Genomic DNA, 19,682 nt, shown 5'->3' with positions numbered 1-19,682 from the left:
CATTTTACACTGAATTTATCCCATTTAGTATTAGGATAGTTTAAATTCCCTATTACTGCTCTTTTGTTTCTGCGCTTCTCAGCAGTTTGCCCACATTGTTGCTCTTCTATCTCCCTCAGATTATTGTTGGTGGGGGGTCTACAGTACATTCTCAGCAAAGTGATTGCCTCTTTATTGTTTGCTCCTCAGTTCACCCATATGATCTCATTTGATGCTTCCAGCATATCATCCCTCTCACAGTTATGATTGTTTCTTGGACCAGTATTGCCACCCCACCATTTTTTTTTATCTCCCCTGAAAACCATGTAACCAGAAATATTAAGTTGTCATTCCTGTCCTCCTTTGAGTTATGTTTCAGTAATAACAATGATATCATATTTTCTAATGTCCATCTGTGCCTTCAGCTCATCTGCCTTATTCACTGGACTCCTTACATTGAACTTTGTGCCGCAAATAACTGAACAACTCTTTTGTAGCCTTTGTTTCCATGACCTTCAATACTGGTTTACTATTTGTAGTAACTGTAGCTTTAAGGAATGTAGTGACTAGCTTTAAGACTTATCGTATTGTGTAGTCTCACATTGACAGTGTGAACGAATCAGCTCGAAGTGTGGGGAACCTTAGGGGTGGAGTTTGTGTCTCGTTGTGGTTTTTGATGGAAGCATGTAACTATTGCTGAAGTTCTGCGAATAAAGTTCACTGTTTCTAATGAGAAACCTGTCTGGAAAATCATGCCTAGCTGGCAACGAGGAGAAATTGGTTCTGGCACTGATCCTCGCCCAGTGAATGTGAGTATCTTATTTTAAACAGAAGAGAGGGAAAATATACTCACCAGATTTGCCACTTTTTGGCAGGATCGACCCCTTCGACTGATCCACAGAGGAGTGGAGTCAATGTATAGAATGCCTCAGTTTCTTTTTTCAAGCAAATGAAATAACAGCAAAGGAAAAACAGAAAGCAATTCTCCTAAGCGCCTGTCGGAGTAAAACTTATGATTTAATCCATAGCTTGATGGCTCCCGATGTGAAGACCTTCAGCAAATTGATAGATTTCGTAAAGGGTCATTTTCAACCCAAACCCTCCATAATCATGCAGAGGTTTAAATTTCATTCGAGGAGAAGAGTCCTGGGGGGAGACCATAGCAACATACGTAGCGAAGTTGAAACAGCTAACTGAATATTGAGACTTCGGGGAGACCCTAAACAACATGTTAGTGGATCGTTTGGCCTGCGACGTGCATGATGATGCCATTCAACAATGATCACTAGCTATTGATTTTAAAACAACATTGGAAATAGTGCTTGCGATGGAAAGTTTGCGGGATTCGCGGGCCTTACAAGGTGTACAAAATGGCACCGTTTCCCAGTTGGGGTGGGAACAGACTGCTGAGTGTGACATGAAAATTGAGGGAGTCAGCCACAAACAGTCTCTGCTACCCGAAAATTTAAAAAAAAATATACAGGAGACAGCTCAGCAGCAAACCTGAAAATGAATTTTTACCCATGTGGAAGTGACCATATCCCAGAAACTTGCCATTTTAAAGAGGTGGAGTGCCATTATTATCATAAAAGAGGGCACATACTGAAGCAATGTCGAGCAACATTGAGACAGACTCTCGGGCAGCAAACTAAACTGATCGAAGTACATAATGTGGAAGAACCAAGAACCATTGATTCCAACGTTTATTCTCTATTTAATGTGAAAGTAGGGATAACAGAGCCAATCGCTGTTACTCTGCAGGTCAATGGAAATGGTTTGATTATGGAAGTGTATTCCAGTGCATCAACCATTGTAGTGGGGAAACACACATTCAAATATTTGAACAAGGATACTCAACAATTGAATGTGGAGCAAATTTCAGCCAAATTGAAAACGTATGCTGGTGAAGCCATACAAGTGAAAGGTGTTACCACTGTACCTGTTTATTACAAGCACCAGGCAGCACAGCTCCCTGTGATTGTAGTGGAAGGTGAAGGACCAAGTCTTCTAGGTTGTGATTGGTTAAAGGAAATTAAACTAAATTGGTCTGAAATTTTCCAGCTGAGAGCTGGAGGACTGCCAGAGCTGTTAAAGAAATATGACCAGGTCTTTCGAGAAGAACTGGGGAAAATCAAAGGCAGGATAAGATCTATATTGACTCTGAAGCAACGCCTCATTTTTTTTTTAAAGCCAGTCCTGTGTCTCATGCCCTGAGAGAGAAGGTTGACAATGAATGAAACTGTTTAGAGAAACTGGGTATTACTCAGCTGCTTCAAATTTTGAAATGGGCAGCACCCACAGTCCTTCTCTTGAAACCGGATCAGATCATCCGTATCTGTGGGGATTACAAGTTAATAGTAAACAAGGGTGCCAAGTTGGGCAAGCACCCATTCCCAGTTTCGAGGATCTGTATGTCAAATTAGCAGGAGGGAGAACTTGCACTAAATTGGATATGAGTCACACGTATCAGCAGCTGGAACTGGATGATACATCTAGAGGATTTGTAACCATAAACACACACAAAGAGTTGCATCAATATATACGCCTGCCTTTCGGTGTTTCTTCGGCCTGCATGATTTTCGAGAGGACAATGGAGAGCTTGCTGCAAGGACTACCTCAAGTCATGGTCTACCTGGATGATGTCCTAATAACTGGGTTAACAGAAGTGGAACACGTGGCTAACTTGGAAAAAGGCTTAAAGTGATTCTTGGAAGTGAGGGTGTGCTTGAAAAAGGATAAGTGTACCTTCCAGGCAAGTGAAGTCATTTACTTGGGCCACCAGGTGGATGTCCAAGGGTTACACCCAGTAGAAGAAAAAGTCAAAGCTATCAAGGAGGCACCCTCAGCTACAAATGTCTGAGCTTAAGTCATTCTAGGGTATGGTAAATTACTATGGCTGATTCCTACCCAACTTATCAATGGTCCAAGCCCTTCCACGCTCATTAAAGTAAAAACAGTGTTGGCCTCAAGAAGAAACTTTCACGAAATTTAAACAGCTCTTGCACTCTTCGAACTTGTTAGCACACTACAACCTGACAAAATAATTGGTGCTAACTTGCGACGCATTCCCCTATGTTATGGGAGCGGTGCTATCTTGCAAGATGGATGATAGTTCAGAAAGATCAATAGGCTATGCATCCACTCCCTCTGCAGCTGAGAAGAGTTATTCACAAATCAAGAAAGAAAGATTTTTGATTATTTTTGGAGTTAGAAAATTCCATCAGTATGTACATGGTCAACACTTTACTATAGTATCTGATCACAAACTGCTCTTGAGTCTCTTTAGCAAAGAAAAAGCTATCCGTCCCATAGCTTCTGCAAGAATTCAAAGATGGGCTTTGATTTTATCAGCATATGAATATACTTTTATGTGCAGACCAGGGATGCATATAGCAAATGCAGATGCCATAAGTTGCCTTCCTTTGCAGAAAAGCAATGAATATGCTCCAACTCCCCTAGAGATCGTATTAGCGATGAATTTCCTGGATTCTGCGCCAGTCTGCGCAAGACCAGTAAGAAACTGGATGAACCGTGGTCCAGTCTTGTCTAGAGTACGAAACCAAGTATTGAAAGGATGGCCCCAGGAACCAGTTCCTGAAGAATTGAAGCCATTCTTCACTCGAAGGAATGAATTGAGTAGTCAGGATGGTATCCTATTGTGGGTTGCATGAGTCGTCGTTTCTTCACTCATAACTGAGCTGCATAGTGCACATCCTGGAATTTCCAAAACGCAAGTGCTTGGAAGAAGCTATATCTGGTGGCTAGGTATAGACAGTGATACAGAAATAATGTTTAAGAACTGTCTCCAGTGCTAGCGACTTCAGAAGTTGCCTGTTGCAGCCCCACTGCACCCATGGGAATGGCTTGGTTGACCCTGGGTGTGACTGCATATAGGTTATGTAGGTCCATGTCCAGGCACCAGGTTTCTACCAATAATTGCACATTCCAAATGGTTAGGCATGTACGAAGTTAGATGGCCAATGTCAGGTGTGACTGTAGAAAGATTACGCCAAAGTTTTTCTGTACATGGATTGCCAGAAGTCATTTTCTCAGACAACGGTACTGCATTTACTAATGCTGAATTTCAAGGATTTGTGAGCCTAAATCGTATCAAACACGGAAAGACAGCACCGTATCATCTGTCGTCTAACGGATTGGCCGAGAGAGCAGTACAAACTTTTAAAGTTGGGATAAGAATAATATCAGGAGGATCATTGGAGACTAAACTTTCATGTTTCCTATTTCACCATAGAACGACCCACATACTACAGGTTCAACACCGCATTACTTATAAAGTGCTGCCTTCGTACAAGATTAAACCTGGTACTTCCCAATTTGGAGGGGAATGTAGAGAGCAGCCAAGCGAATCAAAAAGTAACTCATGATTTGCATAGTCAAGAGCAAGAATTTACTGTCAGTGAAACCGTATTTGTATGAAACTCTGGTGGTGGATCGAGTTGGTTACTTGGTGTAGTAGTTTCTGTGACTGGACTGTTGTCATACCATGTAGCAGTAGAAGGCCAGGTCACCCCAAAACATGATCATTTGAGAAGAAGGGAGATGCCCCAACAAACCGATATTCCGCCTGTAACCATTGTAGAACCTGTGGTCCCCATTGTGATTGATCAACCATGGATAGACATATTAGATGTCTCTGTTGGAGTGGATAACACTGAGCTTCCTGTGCCTAAGGAGGTACCTGATGTTGCTGTGGTTCCAGAGAATGAAGATTCAGTGAGAGATTCTAAAGTCGTGGAGCTACAACGTTCCACCCATCAGAAAACCACCTGAGAGACTGAACTTATAATTTTATAACCAGTGTGTATATATTTGTAATGTCATGAATGTGGTTCTTGTAAATACAAATTTGTACAAAAAATTAAGGGGGAGGAGTGTGGTAACTGTAGCTTTAAGGAATGTCATGACTGTAGCTGTAAGACTTATACTGTAGTATCACATGACAGTGAATCAGCCCAAAGCGCAGGGAAACTTAGGGGTGAAGTTTGTCTAGTTGTGGTTCTTGATGGATGCATGTAACTGCTGCTGAAGCCCTGTAAATAAAGTTCACTGTTTCTTATCAGAAACCGATCTGGAAAATCTAGTCCATAACACTAATCTATCTTCTGTTTCTGGCTTGTTTTTCTTCCCATTCCTCTATCAAATTAGTTTAAATTCTTCTCAACAGCACTAGCAAACCACCTGTCAAGATATTGGTCCTGGACCTGCTGAGACGCAATCCATCTGGTTTGTACAGTACTCATCTCCCTGAAACCAGTCCCAATGCTCCCAGAAACCTAAAGCCCTCCTCCACCATCTCTTGAACCACACATTTAGCTGCATTTACTTTTATTCCAGCACTTGGCTATTGGAGTAATGTGGAGATTACTACCTTTGAGCTCCTACTTTTTAATTTCTTTCCCAGATCCCTAAAATCTGCCTGCAGGACTCATCCCTTTTTCTACATATGGCATTGGTAACAATATGGACCATACCTCTGGCTGTTCATCCTCTTCTCTCTCTCTCTCTCCTCCCCACCACCACCACCTCAGAATGTTCTGCAGCTGCTCAATGATGTCCTTGACTCTGTCATCAGGAGCGCAACATACCTGCCTGTTCCCCATATGGTTTGAATCACCTAGCACTATTGCTTACCTCATCACCTCCTCCCACTCCTGCACAGCTGAGCCACCCGTGGCACCATGAACTTGGCACTGGCTGCATTTACAAATGGAGCCTTCAACCTCAACAATATTCAGAGTGAGATGCATCTGGGAGATCTTTGCAATACCTGCCTTGCCCTGCTTGGACACTCGTGCATATTGGAGCGTGTCCACTTTTAGAAATGTGATATTTATTTAGCTCTTAGCCTCGTGGAAGCACTGCAGTGACACCAACTGCTGCTTAAGCTCTGAAACCCAGAGCTTGAGCTCCTCCAACTGACAATTGCACATCTGGTTATCTAGGACACTAGAAGCATCCTGGAGTTCACACATGAACAGAATGTGCATTTCATGAAATTAAGGTGCACTGCCATGCCTTTATTAGATTACTAACTAAACTTAACATAAGTAAATTAGAGACTTAAAAAAAAACTCACTAACTACTTGCCAGTTAGCACCTTGTGTAGATGTCACTTCAGTTTGTTTTTACTTTGCTCCCTAACACTTGCGCTTCCTTTGGGCTCTTGCTGTTCTGCCCCAAAACTCCTTTAATCTGCGCTGCTTAACTCCGGGTTCTCCAATTAAGTCTCAAGTTATTGGTCTTGAGCTGTAGCCTCATTTCTTGTCATTTGATGGTTCCCTGTTTATTTGTATGTAATTCTACAATATACATTGAGGTTAAGACGTATGAAAGGTTTGGGTGGTGTTGTCTTGGCCATGAGGTTTTGCATTCCATGCTGTTATAACTGTCTCAATTGTGACTTATATTAAGAATGTAGAGTTTTGGTTTCAGTTTTAGGTGAATTGGGCGCTGTTTACTTTTGGTTTGGTTTAGTATGCCTTTGTCTGTTTACAAACCATACATGAACATTTCTCCCAGCTGAGAGACTTTTTAGAAGCAAGAAAACCCTGAGTTTGCTATGGAGAAAGTTGCTGATGGTGGAGCTATGCTATAAAAGGAACACTTTTTTTGGAAAAAGTATATGAGAAGCTAACCTGGACACTACAGACATCCAGTCTGTTGTGTTTAATCGGAAAACTCTTCTGTATGTTTAGAAAGGAGAAGAGTGTGTTCTAGAGAATTGGGTAGGACCAAGTAGTCCTGTAAAGAGAGAAGTCCACCTACAGAATAAACACCAAGTGCTTGTCTACGTGTGTCTGGTCAGTCGTGGTGTGTGACCATCAGCGATGCTTATACTTGGGCCAGGATGTCGTTTTGTTAGGAATATACCATCGACCTGAGCTGTGATCTGTCCAGCCAGACCCAGAGAGAAAGGAACTACCTTCCTGAGTACGAGTATGTTTAAAATCCTATCAAAGTGAAAGCCACAGTAAAAACGTTAAGCTGGACTAAGCCTGTTGGATTGCGTTTAAGGTAGAAGTTCATATTGTTTTGAATCATTATTTTATTTGCTCAGTGTACCTATTTAGTTATAATTGCTTGTTTGTTTTTGTTCAAGTTTGTATAGTAAAAATTCTTCTGTTTCCATTTAACCTTTGAATCCTGCTGCTTATTTCCTTACCCTTGGTCCTTCCACACATTACATTCTTTAAATGATTATGGCCCAGCAAGCCAGAACCTAACAAGTATCTGACTTGTCCAGTATTCTCATAGCTGGGATCATAGCAGCGTTTATGTACTGAACTATTGCAGTTCATGTAGATTTGGATGCTGCTTTGAACTATGGGAGATCATTCCCTCTGGTCGTGGTGTTAGTTTTAAGTAACACTTCTACATAATGGCAGCTGCTGACTACTACTAATGTTGCTTCAAACTTGTCTCATTCAAGCTATAAAGATTTTTGACTCTCGTCATGAAGCTTCAGTTCCTTTGATTTCATCCTGGACCACCCTTTTTTTTTGTCACACGGACCTAACCAAATGCTGTTGGCATTAACCTGATCTACACATTAGCTGTCTAGCCAATTGAGCTATCGGCCCCCCAACACATTATTAACTTTGTTATAAGCTTGAAGTCTGATATAGGAGTTAAGTACTTCTGATCAAGAAACTATCATATTATAATCCTTAAGACACACAAAGCTCTCATGCAAATGACCTGATCAACTTTGCAAGAGAATAGGTGAAACAAAACGTTGTCATGACATTAAAATGTCACAAGTTACTAACTATACACAGAGCAAATTCGGGCTTCCCCAACAGCTCAATGCAATTCCACACTCATATTGATATTGGCCAGGACACCAGAAGAATTTCCTCTCTTTTTGAATAGCACCATGGGATCTTTAACATTCACTTAAACTAATGGAATAGGCAGATGGAGCAACAACTTAATATCTCACCCCAAGGTAGCATACACAATTCAGCACTTCCTCTGCATCATATGAATTTTCTTCTTCTCAAGTTCTCTGCCCAAAGGCAGAGATCAATGATTATTCGTCAAACCACAGCAGAGTGCCAACATTTATTTTACTACAGGTAGAGTGAGGAGGCATGCTGAGTCTACCTCAGCCAGAACAGGGATGGGGCGAGATGTTAAGTTGTGGCTCCCTCTGCCTATTCGATTAGTTTGAGGGGATGTTAAAGTCCCTATGGGACTATTCAGAGGAGAGGAGGGAATTCTTCTGATGTCCTGGTCAATATTTCTCCTCGCCTTTTTTTTCTCATTGATATCTGCTAATATTGTCTACATTTGCACACCTAGACACTGCATTCCAAAATAATTAATTTTGTGAATTCAGCATGTTTGTAGTAAATCAGTGAATGCCCACATATAGTTATACCTGGACAACACCCAAGCTTGGTGTGCTAAGTGGCAAGTAACATTTAGGCCACACACTGTCATACAATGAGCATCCCCAGCAAATGAAAACCTGACCAACTCCCCTTGACATTCAGTGCATTATCATTGCTGAGTGACCCATTATCAACATCCTGGGAGTCAATATTGACTGGAAACTCAACTGGACCAGCCATATAAATTCTATGGCCACAGCAGTAGAACAGGGACTGTGTATTCTGAGTATCTCACCTCCACCACCACCAGTGGACTGTAGCTACAGAATGTACCATCTGCCAGATGCATTGTAGCAACTTTACAGGGTTTCTTTGGCAGCATTTCCCAAATTCTCATGCCTACTGCCTAAAAGGACAGCAGGAAAATGGGAACACCATCACCTCTTAAGATCCCTTCAAGTCACTCTCAATCCTGACTTGGACACAGATTGTCACTCCTTTGTCATTGCTGGATCAAATTTTACCTATTGTGATTGTGGGAGTTTTGTTACTACGTGGACATTCAGTTAAGGAAGAAAGCCTACTTCCCTTCTATGGATTATTCGGGCTGTGGATCATTCGGGCCTGCCAGCACGCCCACACCCCAGCAGTGAATAAAAGGAAATAGATAGGCATTTAGCTTTCATCAGAGCTTCTTATCCACGTATGCTGGCTGACCTTTGTGCTTTCAACATTTAATTTTTTTTTGAGTTTTTAAGGACTTACGAGTTTTTAAGCTTTGAATTGCTATCGGGTAGTTCAATGTAAGTTTCCATTGCAAAAATGCAAGTATTGAAATTTCTGAAAGATTCAGTCTTGCCAGCCTTATTTGAACTGTAATATTCAAGTTTTGTGCTTTATAACTCTGCAAGAATGACAGTAGTGCTATGATGAGGCAGATGATGTGTGCCAGGCAGACCTAATCATGAGGGAAACTTGGCCACGCTATCACAACAGTTTTGCAATTTGTATTTATTATGAGATGTGAGCACTGAATTCAGAAGCCATAAGCCCACCAACACCTTTAGAGATTTGAAAATTAAATAAAATATTTATTAACAAAATATAAAATATTTCAAGCACATAGATTAGACTGCAAATTACGTTCTATTATAATAATAATTAAAATTCCCAATTAACTTGATCCCCAGTTACATCCGCTTTAAGGCAATGGTCCAAAATAGATTTTAGATTTAAAACAAACTTGGCAAGTTAACAAAATACCCTGGACAGTGAAATTCCAAATGGCTTTTCCCCAACTTCAGTTTCATTAGATAACAGACTTATGCACAAATGCTAGAGGCTGCATTAAAGCTATTTCACACACACCTGCTAGATCTTACATGGCCTTCACATAGCCTTTCATTCTCCTTTATATATGTTTCTCTCTTTTTAATATGTAAATTCTATTGTTCTATGTCTTTGAAATGATATCTTCCTCATAACAAAAACTTTCGTGTTGCCACTTTATGAAAAATAAACACATTCCTTAGCCTTGCTCATCTGGCTAGTTGGAAACAGACTAAGAACCCTTTGAAATCCACTTATCCCTCCATTTATCTAAAAATGCAAATTCCCTTCACACCTTACATGCTCAGCCAGTATCCATTTTTACTCATTAGCATGTCAAGCACCTAGCTTCTTTTGATTTAAGGCTTGCAGCCTACTTGACTACAAAATAGAACTTAATCACACACGCACCCAACTATACTTACCCCAAAAACTTGCTTCACAATAAATCAGAAGAATGTTATGAAAATGATTATACTTTCATCACAATAGTCCAACCTAAGCACCTCAATAAATCAGAGATTCTTCATTCATTTAGAGTAATTGTTAGTGCAATTGTTACATATTTGGCCCCAAACATGTTTGGATTTTACGTCTTTACTTCATAGCCCTGCAGCACAAAACATGCAAAGACAGAAGTTTAATGCAGATAACTTCTATTTCCTACATTAGATGGAATGGCTGGACCTAATGCTGTAGATACAGTCTGTGCCATTTGATGCATCCATAAGCTTGAGTTTTGAACAGCATGGTTAACACTTTTTTATTAGAAATGAATAGGTAATCAGTAAGACTTTTTTTTTGCTCCCTTACTTTGAAAGCTCATTATTATTTCCTTTTTGCTTTAATTTCTTTACTTGAATGATTAACTTACCCTACTACACCTAGGCCATCACAGTTGGCTATTTTGCTTAAAATAAGTTCATTCATTTTGCTTTGATTACAATCCATGTGTTTCATTGACAAAGACAAAGTACGCAGCACAGATAATTTTCTTGATATTAAGTGCTGACATCCTATATAGAAAAAATACAATATTTAACTTGGGTTGTTACGTATTTGATTTGCCTAAAGTTAGTAATTGTTAAGTATCAGTTAGTTAACTGGGCAATGGTTTAGTTGTGATGCACCAAGAAAATAAAGGCTCCATCTCCTCCAGTTATCCAAATTGTAAATAAGTAGACTGTTACCTATATGTGAAAACAATCATTGGAAGTTGTCCTAGAAATAAATAATAAAGTTTCTTTTCTGATTTTACACTAGACCTGTGGCTGTTTCATGAAACCTAGAATTATTTTATTTCCTTTTCAGCAGGGCTTGCCACTTTCCATGTATGGGAATGCTATGATTCCCCCACATCCACAGTTGGCTGATGGTCCAGGGGCTCCACTTTTTAATGGACTTCATGCTACAGACCCTGCCTGGAATCCTATGATAAAGGTTGTCACAAACTCCTCTGAGAATGCTGACCCCCAACAGGTGAGAATAAAATGAACTTTCAGCGCTCTCAACATGGGGGTTTAGATCTCTTTAAAGTTCATAACAGGATTACAAAAGTAAATGAAGCTTGACACCATCCAGGACAAAGCAGCCCACTTGATGGTACTCCATCTACAAATATTCACTCCCTCCATTACCGACGCACAGTGGCAGCAGTGTGTACCATCTACAAGATGCACTGCAGGAACTCATCAAGACTCCTTAGACAGCACCTTCCAAACCCACGACCACTACCATCTAGCAGAACAAGGGGCAGCAGACACATGAGAACACCACCACCTGGAAGTTCCCCTCCAAGCCACTCACCATCCTGACTTGGAAGCATATCACCGTTCTTTCACTGTCGTTGTGTCAAAATCCTGGAACTCACCCCCTAACAGCACTGTGGGTGTACCTACACCACATGGACTGCAGCGCCTAAAGAAGGTGGCTCACCACCACCTTCCCGAGGGCAATTAGGGATGGGTGATAAGTGCTGATCTACCCACTGACACCCACATCCCATAAAATGAATAATAAAAAAAAAATTGATTTTAAAAAGCGTATAACCAGCATTGTGTATCAGCTTTCTGCTCTGAGACATTTATGTTGTCACTGCCATGCAGCTGAATGCTTGTCTCCCACAGTTCACACCCTCCATTCTGACTTTTCATCAAATATCAGCACCAAGACTACTATGGACAAAGTTATGAATAGTATCCTATATGACGAGATCTGGAGCTTGCTGCCCCTTCATCTTGTTCTTGTCCACTCTGTTGCCTTGCCACTGACCACTCAATGTCCCTTACCCTTGATGTGTCCATTGCACATTTATGGTTCCAGTCAATTCCTGCATCCCAAATACCTTTTCCTATTTGCCTCTGCATTCTACCCTTGAATCTCACCTATATAATTACGTACTATTCCTCAACTTGTGCAAGTGCAGAGTCAACTTCCACATGTACACTGATAACCGTACTGTATCTCTTTGCACCCCGCCCGATGTTCAAAAGTTGTTGACTTGCTTGGCAAATGTCTAGCCCTGGGTGAGTTCAAATTTGCCTTGTGACTTAGTAAAACTTAAGCATCTATTGAAATAATATACTTTCACTCAAAAATCTTATTTGTACCATGTACATTGGTGTATCCATTGGAATTATCAATTGGGTATCGATTGTCACAATATATGCATGGACCGGGATAAGTTTATTTTTGCCTTTATAACTGTATTGTGACAACAACATTTGCTTACATCATAATATAACTGCTGCTCTGGATAATATGTGTAGCAGTGAACATTCATTGAATGGTAATATTGGGTTGTTGGTGCAAGTAAGAACAAAGCAAACACATTTTTTAAAAAAACATAAATCATTCGGATCAGTGGCAGGAAAGGCAACAAAATGTAACTGACCTGATACAAGCTCCAGCTTGTGAATTAAGCACATAATCATCTTTGTCTATTACTGGAATGACTTTAGTTTCTCCTCTGAGAGCCTTCAAATCTTAACATTGGAATGTGTTTAGTTGGATTCATGTTTTATGATGTAAAAATAGAAAATGCTGGAAATAACCAGCATTTCTGGCAGCATCTGTGGAGAAATAAACAAGAGTCTACATTTTAAGTAGATGCCCCTACATCAGGGAGACTAAATGCTGGTTGGGTTACTGCTTTTAGTACACCTCCATTCAGTTTACAAGCATGACTCTGAACTTCCAGTCGCCTATCATTTTAATTCCCCATTCCACTCCCACCCTGACCCTTCTGTCCTTGGCCTTCCACACTATTCCATTGAAGCTCAAGGAATGCACCTCATCTTTCCATTAGGCATTTTACAGCCTTTTGGATTCAACATGAGAGTTCAATAATTTCAGGTCAAAATCCCTGCACTCATTTTGAGGGCGGGGGGTGTGGGAGAGCTGCAGTTTTGTTCGTTCTTGGATGGCAGCTGTTGGTAATGATGCTGCATTTTCCCATTTACACCACCTTTAGACACTTTTTTTTGTTTATTTGTCCCATTACTACCTTTGTTTTGCCTTGTGCCTCATCCCTTAATCTCTCCTGTCTTGTCAATTAGAGCTTCCCGTTTGTTTTCTTCACTACCCCAACTCTTCTGTCTCTCTTCTGTCTCTTTATTTGCTTTAAACCTGTTACATCTCTAACTTTTTCTAGTTCCAATATAAGATCATCAACCTGAAACACAACACTGTTTCGCCCTCCACAGTTCCTGCCAGATCTGAGTATTTCCAGCATTTTATGTTTTGATTTTAGATTTCCAGCATCTGAAATAATTTGCTTTTCTAGTAGTGTTCTATGGTATTTACTGGCAAGTAAGCTTCTCCAACAGGATTACATATGTCATAAATAAACATCCAGTTTTAATGTACTTTTGCAGGTGTGGCCTGGAACCTGGGCACCACATATTGGTAACGTGCATCTGAACCATGTCAACTAGAGGACGCAAGCATGCCCACAAATTCCTGACATGTCTTTCTGAGATTGAAACTAGGTTGATCTGGGAAGAAATTAACAGGACAAAACTTTTCTGATGTGCCTAACTGAAATTCTGTGTGGGCTGTTACGCATGAACTTAATTGATTTACCACTGTCTATGAACAAAGTGATCACCTGCATAGCAGGTTCGGTTCTCTGGTTAGTTTAGCCATTTTGACTTAAGACTTGGGACAAACTATTCTTGTGCTGCTGGCTAAACAGTACTGTAAACTGCTTGTATGCAGCCGAGGACTAGATAATTATGTGAATTAATCCAGATGTTTTAGAGTGGTAAATACATGTATAATTGTTTACATACTAAAAAGGGTTAAAACAAGAGTAAATTTCATGTCGTATAGTGGCTCTACTTTATGTAGCCTGTATTAATGTGAAATATTTACCTTAATATTCAATAAAAATGAACAGTACCTCATTTTTAGCGTCTTCATTCCTGGTGGTTAATTATTTGGCTTCATCAAATTATCACTTTTTCTGGGATGCAAGTTATAAATACAGCCTGATGTTTTTGATCACATGTTTCTGCATTTTTACTAAAGACAAAGATGTTCAAAACATTCTGGTTGGTTATTTTGTGTAGCTGTGTAGTACTTTGGTTTAATTCCTCTGTGTTTTTCTCTTGGCACAAGCTAGGCTTTGGCAACTTTATCAAACTATGTTAGATTATGACCTATAGGCATCAGATTTTGTTTTGACTTATTTTTTTCATATTCAGGAAAGAACTATTGCTAATCACTGGTAATTCTGGAAAAAATGTCATTGACCCATTTGCATTAAATAAATCAATCTATAATATGGTTAGAGTTCTGACTGCTCTTATTAAAAGCCCACTTATCTCTTCCATAATTGGTTTCTGTGTGGGTAAGACCAGTATTGATCGTTGGAACAGACAGATCAGCTGATTTCCCATTCACATTTTACATACAAGCAAGATTATCAGGCTGGATTATACTTCATGATGCAGTATCATGAGCTGGGTAAACTAATCACTGAAAAACCTAAGCGTTGCCTTTTTTTTTATTTCTGAAAAAATTATTTTCTGGAACTCTGCTACATGTTCAATCTACTTGCATTTCTATAAGCTGCCAGTTTCTGGCAGCTGTCACTAGTATTCTCTTGATTCCAAGTCAGTTTTTCATCCATTGAGTTTGAATTTTATAAATATATTCCAGCGAGTATATTTTTTAGATTTTATATATGGCTTTGCAAAATTTTGGTTGAACAATTTAAAACTTCTTTAAGAATTCCTTTTCTGTAACAGATGGTCACAACCATGTCTACTATTTGAGGTCTTAACAGATGGTCACAACCATGTCTACTATTTGAGGTCTGCAAGCTTGAACGAATGTTATAAAAAAGCTTAAGTATTCTGTACTCAATTGCAAGGCTAGAATGGCAGGTATAAAGTTTTCTGTGAACATGCAAGTGGAATTGTTACTATTGGCAATTTGCATCAAGGGAAGAAAAATCAGTGAAGCACGTCAGTTTAGAATCTGAATTGGCACCAGAATAGTATAAAGTGGGAGAAGATTGTTTTTTGGTCAATTTCAGCCTTTAGGAATGTGCAGTATTACACTGGGTCATTTTTATGGATACTTTCAGTGGGCATCAGTGTTGTTGGGAATGTTTATATATTTCCAATTTTAACACACACAACATCCTCATTCTGGGTGACTGGAGTGAACATAATGTGTGGGTGAAATTGAAATCTCCAAAAATCACATCAGAGTTAGCAGACATTGAGATCAACATGAATGTTATTGATCACAACTGAAGCAGAGCATGATTTATATTTCTCACTGTAGTTTCTCAGATCCTCTAGTAGAGGGAGCAGCATGATGTGCCTACTCCATAGGACTGAAGAGTTTGCGGGCCTTCCAATCTAATTTTAGGAGGTAAGTGAAAGTGAAATGAGTTTGCTTCGACTGCATTCCAATATTCTTTATCATTTGAAGCTCTAAAATTTGCAGAATATAGCTTGAATTGCATTACAAATTTAGCAGGCAGAATACTAGAAGGATGACAGCCTCCGATTGAAGAGGCATATCCTTTAGTAATCTAAAGACACTGGGAGATTTGCCCTGCCAAATCTGCGGGGAGAAGTCGCCCGGAGTGAGCCTTATTGCTGGTAGTCGGTTTTGAAAACTGAACAAAGTGCCTTTCAACAGTCACTTGATGTTATGACTCAACAAAACTGGGAGACGTAAACCCATTGGTAGCTGGGAGTGGCTGTAGATTGTTCCCTACAAAGACGGCAATCCTGTGGAGAACGTGTTATAATGTATATGTATGCAGCGCTGGGCTATTGGTCATGTTAAAACATTAACCTGGGTTATCTTTTCTGTAGTTTGTAGAGTATGAGCTATCTATCAAATATTGTTTAGTCGATATTGATTTGAATTTGTTACGGTAAAAGATCTGAAGGAATTGCATAAGATGCCAAGTTTTAAGTTGGTCACTGAGAGCAGGAGCAGCACTAGGCATACCTAAAAATGAGTTATCATCCTGGTGAAGCTACAATACAAGACTGCTTGCTGCTTCCACAGTTTGGCCTGCATGTGATAGACAGTGCTAAGCAATCCCACAACCAATGGATCAGACCAAAGCAGTCCTGCCACATTACATCATAAATTGTGGTGGACAGTTAAACAACTAATAGGATGAGGCTCCACAGATATCCCCAACCTCAATGATGGGGGAGCCCAGCACATCAGTACAAAAGACTAGGCTGAAGCATTTGCAACAATCTTAAGTCAGAAGTGCCGAGTGGATGATTCATCCCATCCTCCTGAAGCCCCTAGCATCAGTGATATTTGTCTGTAGCCAATTCGATTCACTTCACGTGATATCAAGAAATGGCTGAAGGTACTGGATACTGCAAAGACTATGGGCCCTGACAACATTCCAGCGGTAATACTGAAGACTTGTGATCTAAAACTAGTTGTGCCCCTAGCCAAGCAATTCCAGCACAGCTACAACACTGGCATCTACCTGACAATGAGGAAAATTGCCCAGGTATGTCCTGTCTACAGAAATCAGAACAAATCCAACTCACACAATTACCACCCCATCAGCAGCAAAGTGGTGCAAGGATCTCATTCACAAGTCTTCAGTACTACTTGCTGGAATGTTGTCAGGGCCATAATCTTTGCAATATCCAGTGCCTTCAGCCATTTCTTGATATCATGTGAAGTGAATTGAATTGGCTACAGACAAGTATCACTGATGCTAGGGACTTCAGGAGGCTGAGATGGATCATCCACTCGGCACTTCTGACTGAAGATTGTTGCAAATGCTTCAGCCTCATCTATCAAACGGCACTTAATCAGCCCTGCTTGCTGACACTTAGTTTGAGTTCTGCCAGGGTCACTCAGCTCCTGATCTCATTATAGCACTGGTCTAAACATAGACAAAAGAGCTGAATTCAAGAGGTGAGGTGAGAGTTACTTTGACATCAAACCAGCATTTGACCAAGTGTGGTATCAAGGAGCCCGAGCAAAACTGAAGTCAGTGGGAATCGGGGTAGGTGGGAGGGGCGATCTCTCCACTGGTTGGAGTTGTACCTACCATAAAGGAAGATGGTTATGGTTGTTGGAGGTCAATCATCTCAATAATCCCAGGACATCACTACAGGAGTTCCTCAGGATGGTTTCCAAGACTCCATCATCTTTAGTTGCTTCACCAACGACCTTCCCTCCATCTTAAGGTAAAGTGGGGATGTTCGCTGAAGATTGCAACATGACCAGTACCATTTGTGACTCCTCAGTAATGAAGCTGTCTGTGTCCATATGCAGCAAGACCTGGCTGGACAATATTGAGGCTTGGGCTGATAAGTGGAAGTAACATTCGCGCCACACAAGTGCCAGGCAAAGACCATCTCCAACAAGAGACAATCTAAGTATTTTCCCTTGATAATAGAGGCATTACAATCACTGAATCCCTCACTATCAACATCCGGGGGGTTAGCATTAACCAGAAATAGAACTGGACCAGGCATATAAATACTATGGCTGCAAGAGCAGGTCAGAGGCTAGGAATTCTGCAGAGTAACCCTCGCCTCCTGACTTCACAAAGCCAGTCTGTCATCTGCAATGTCATGGACAGATTATATATGGTCTCTTTCTGCTTGTAATCAGTATGTTTTGTATGGAAAGAGGGTTTTTTTGTGCCCTTGGAGTGTATTCCAATTAAATAATTCAGCAACAAGCTTTTGAGTTTAAACTAACAAAGATATTTATTCTCATACCTACCCTGAATTAATGCCACATCACTTGTGCACACGCACACATACACATGCACACAAAGATTGAATACAGATTAAGTTCAGGCACATTTATAGATTACAGTTACTTCAGTCTCTGATTTATGATTTCTGGTCTCCCACTTGACAGGTCTGTGGTTTCCTCAATGGATTTGATATAAAGTTGAAGTGAGAATCTTATGTGAGGTATCTTGTAGTCAAATATCTAGGAGGTTGGTTCTCCTCTGACCTTTGAAACTGGAACAGGTTGCGTACTTTGGCTGCTTAATGACTTGCAGGTAGTTTCAAAGTAAGGTTCTCAGCCTGGCTGATGATTGAATGTTCAGATGACTTGCTGGGTCCTGGGGTAATAAGGGTTCAGTCCCTGAAACCAGTTTTGATCACATGACTGTTGGAGTTAACATTTGCGGCCCATCCCGTCTAGTTTGGATGGAGGAGGCCATCGTGATACAATGGGTGGTTGATAATTAACAGTTTCAATCTTCCCTTTTGTTTAGTATGAAACATGAAGAGAATCTGATGATTCCATAATCTTTAAGTGTTGGCCCATCCTTAAAAATGAGGTGTGAATTCCACAAATGGCTGAGAGGTACACTCACCCATGTCTATATTTAATTAGGTATTTGCTGGAGACTTGATAATATCTGTAGACCAAATGCCAATGGTCACATGATTTGTGGTAGCCATCTTAACAGCTTGTATGTGTCCAATTTTAAGAAGCGTTGACTGAAAGTTCATAATATGACATGCCTTTACTGGACATGATTCAAGGCATAAGTCAGGAGTGTGATGGAATACTCTCCACTTGCCTGGATGACTGCAGCTCAAACAATACTCAAAAAGCTTGACACCATTCAGGTAAAGCAACTTTGCTTGATTGGCATTACATCCAGCACCATCTAACATTCATTTCCTCCACCACCAATGCACAGTGGGAGCAGTATATACCAGATGTACTGCAGCAACCCGAGGCTCTTTCAACAGCACCTTCCAAACCTACAACTTCTTCCACCTATGAGGACAAGGGCAGCAGATGGTTGGAAACACTGCCACTTGCAGGTTCCCCTCCAAACCACACACCATTCTGTCTGGGAACTATAGTGTAGCTAGGTCAAAATTCTGCAACTCTTCCTAACCACTATCGGTGTACCAACACAGACTGCAGTGAGTGGTTTAAGACCATGGTTCAACCACCTTCTCGAAGGGCAATTCGGGATAGGTAACAAATTCTGGTCTTGCTAGTGGCTTGAATTCCCAAGGGTTTTTTTTTGTTATTGGTCTCGACAAGGATTGTAACAGTAGCCCAAATCTGGAGTCGAGGCCTGACCTTGAAGGAGGGAGTTAGTCTTGCTCTACTTCACTTAGGTGTCTTAAGTGTAAACCATCTCCAAATTTACATTGCACAAGTTTAGCATAGACAGTAAGCTGAAACTGGTGTGTAGGCAACTGAAAGTAATCGCGACTGCCTTGCGAATAATAATTAATGACTGGTAGTGACACCGAGAAGAGGCTGAGGCTTGTGTTACAAGGGTGTGGAGCTGTAGACTGGATTAAAATGCACAAATGTGTGTATCCTTTAGTGGGGCCTTCTCATTTATTCAAGTTTCGTGGTCCTGTGCTTGCTTCTTCAATTGCTTGTAAGAAACCCCCTTTTGCAATTTCAGTGAGGAATTAGTAATATGATTTGGGAAAGACTACATCCGGCGGTTTCCCACTGCCTTCCTCGTGTGCTTAAAGGGAAACACAAGTCCTCCTCCCGAAGGAT

At 40.5% G+C, this 19,682-nt stretch overlaps 1 protein-coding gene across 12 annotated transcripts in view; it reads left to right on the top strand.

Annotated features, from left to right (window-relative positions):
• Nucleotides 1-14,071, top strand: part of ankhd1 (ankyrin repeat and KH domain containing 1) — a 200,145-nt gene extending 186,074 nt beyond the window's left edge. For 10 of the 12 annotated variants that reach the window (XM_041192971.1, XM_041192973.1, XM_041192975.1 and 7 more), the window contains 2 exons: nt 10,977-11,144; nt 13,541-14,071. In XM_041192971.1, the coding sequence (XP_041048905.1) occupies nt 10,977-11,144; nt 13,541-13,600 (228 nt within the window). In that variant the 3' untranslated portion in view covers nt 13,601-14,071. The remainder of the gene's footprint in view (nt 1-10,976; nt 11,145-13,540) is intronic. The other 2 variants (XM_041192966.1, XM_041192964.1) reach the window with 1 other exon arrangement.
• Nucleotides 14,072-19,682: the final 5,611 nt, after the last annotated feature.

This window comes from Carcharodon carcharias, chromosome 8 (genome assembly GCF_017639515.1).
Source record: "Carcharodon carcharias isolate sCarCar2 chromosome 8, sCarCar2.pri, whole genome shotgun sequence".
In the NCBI taxonomy this organism is placed as follows: Eukaryota; Metazoa; Chordata; class Chondrichthyes; order Lamniformes; family Lamnidae; genus Carcharodon; species Carcharodon carcharias.
This window is presented reverse-complemented; position numbering and strand designations above follow the sequence as displayed.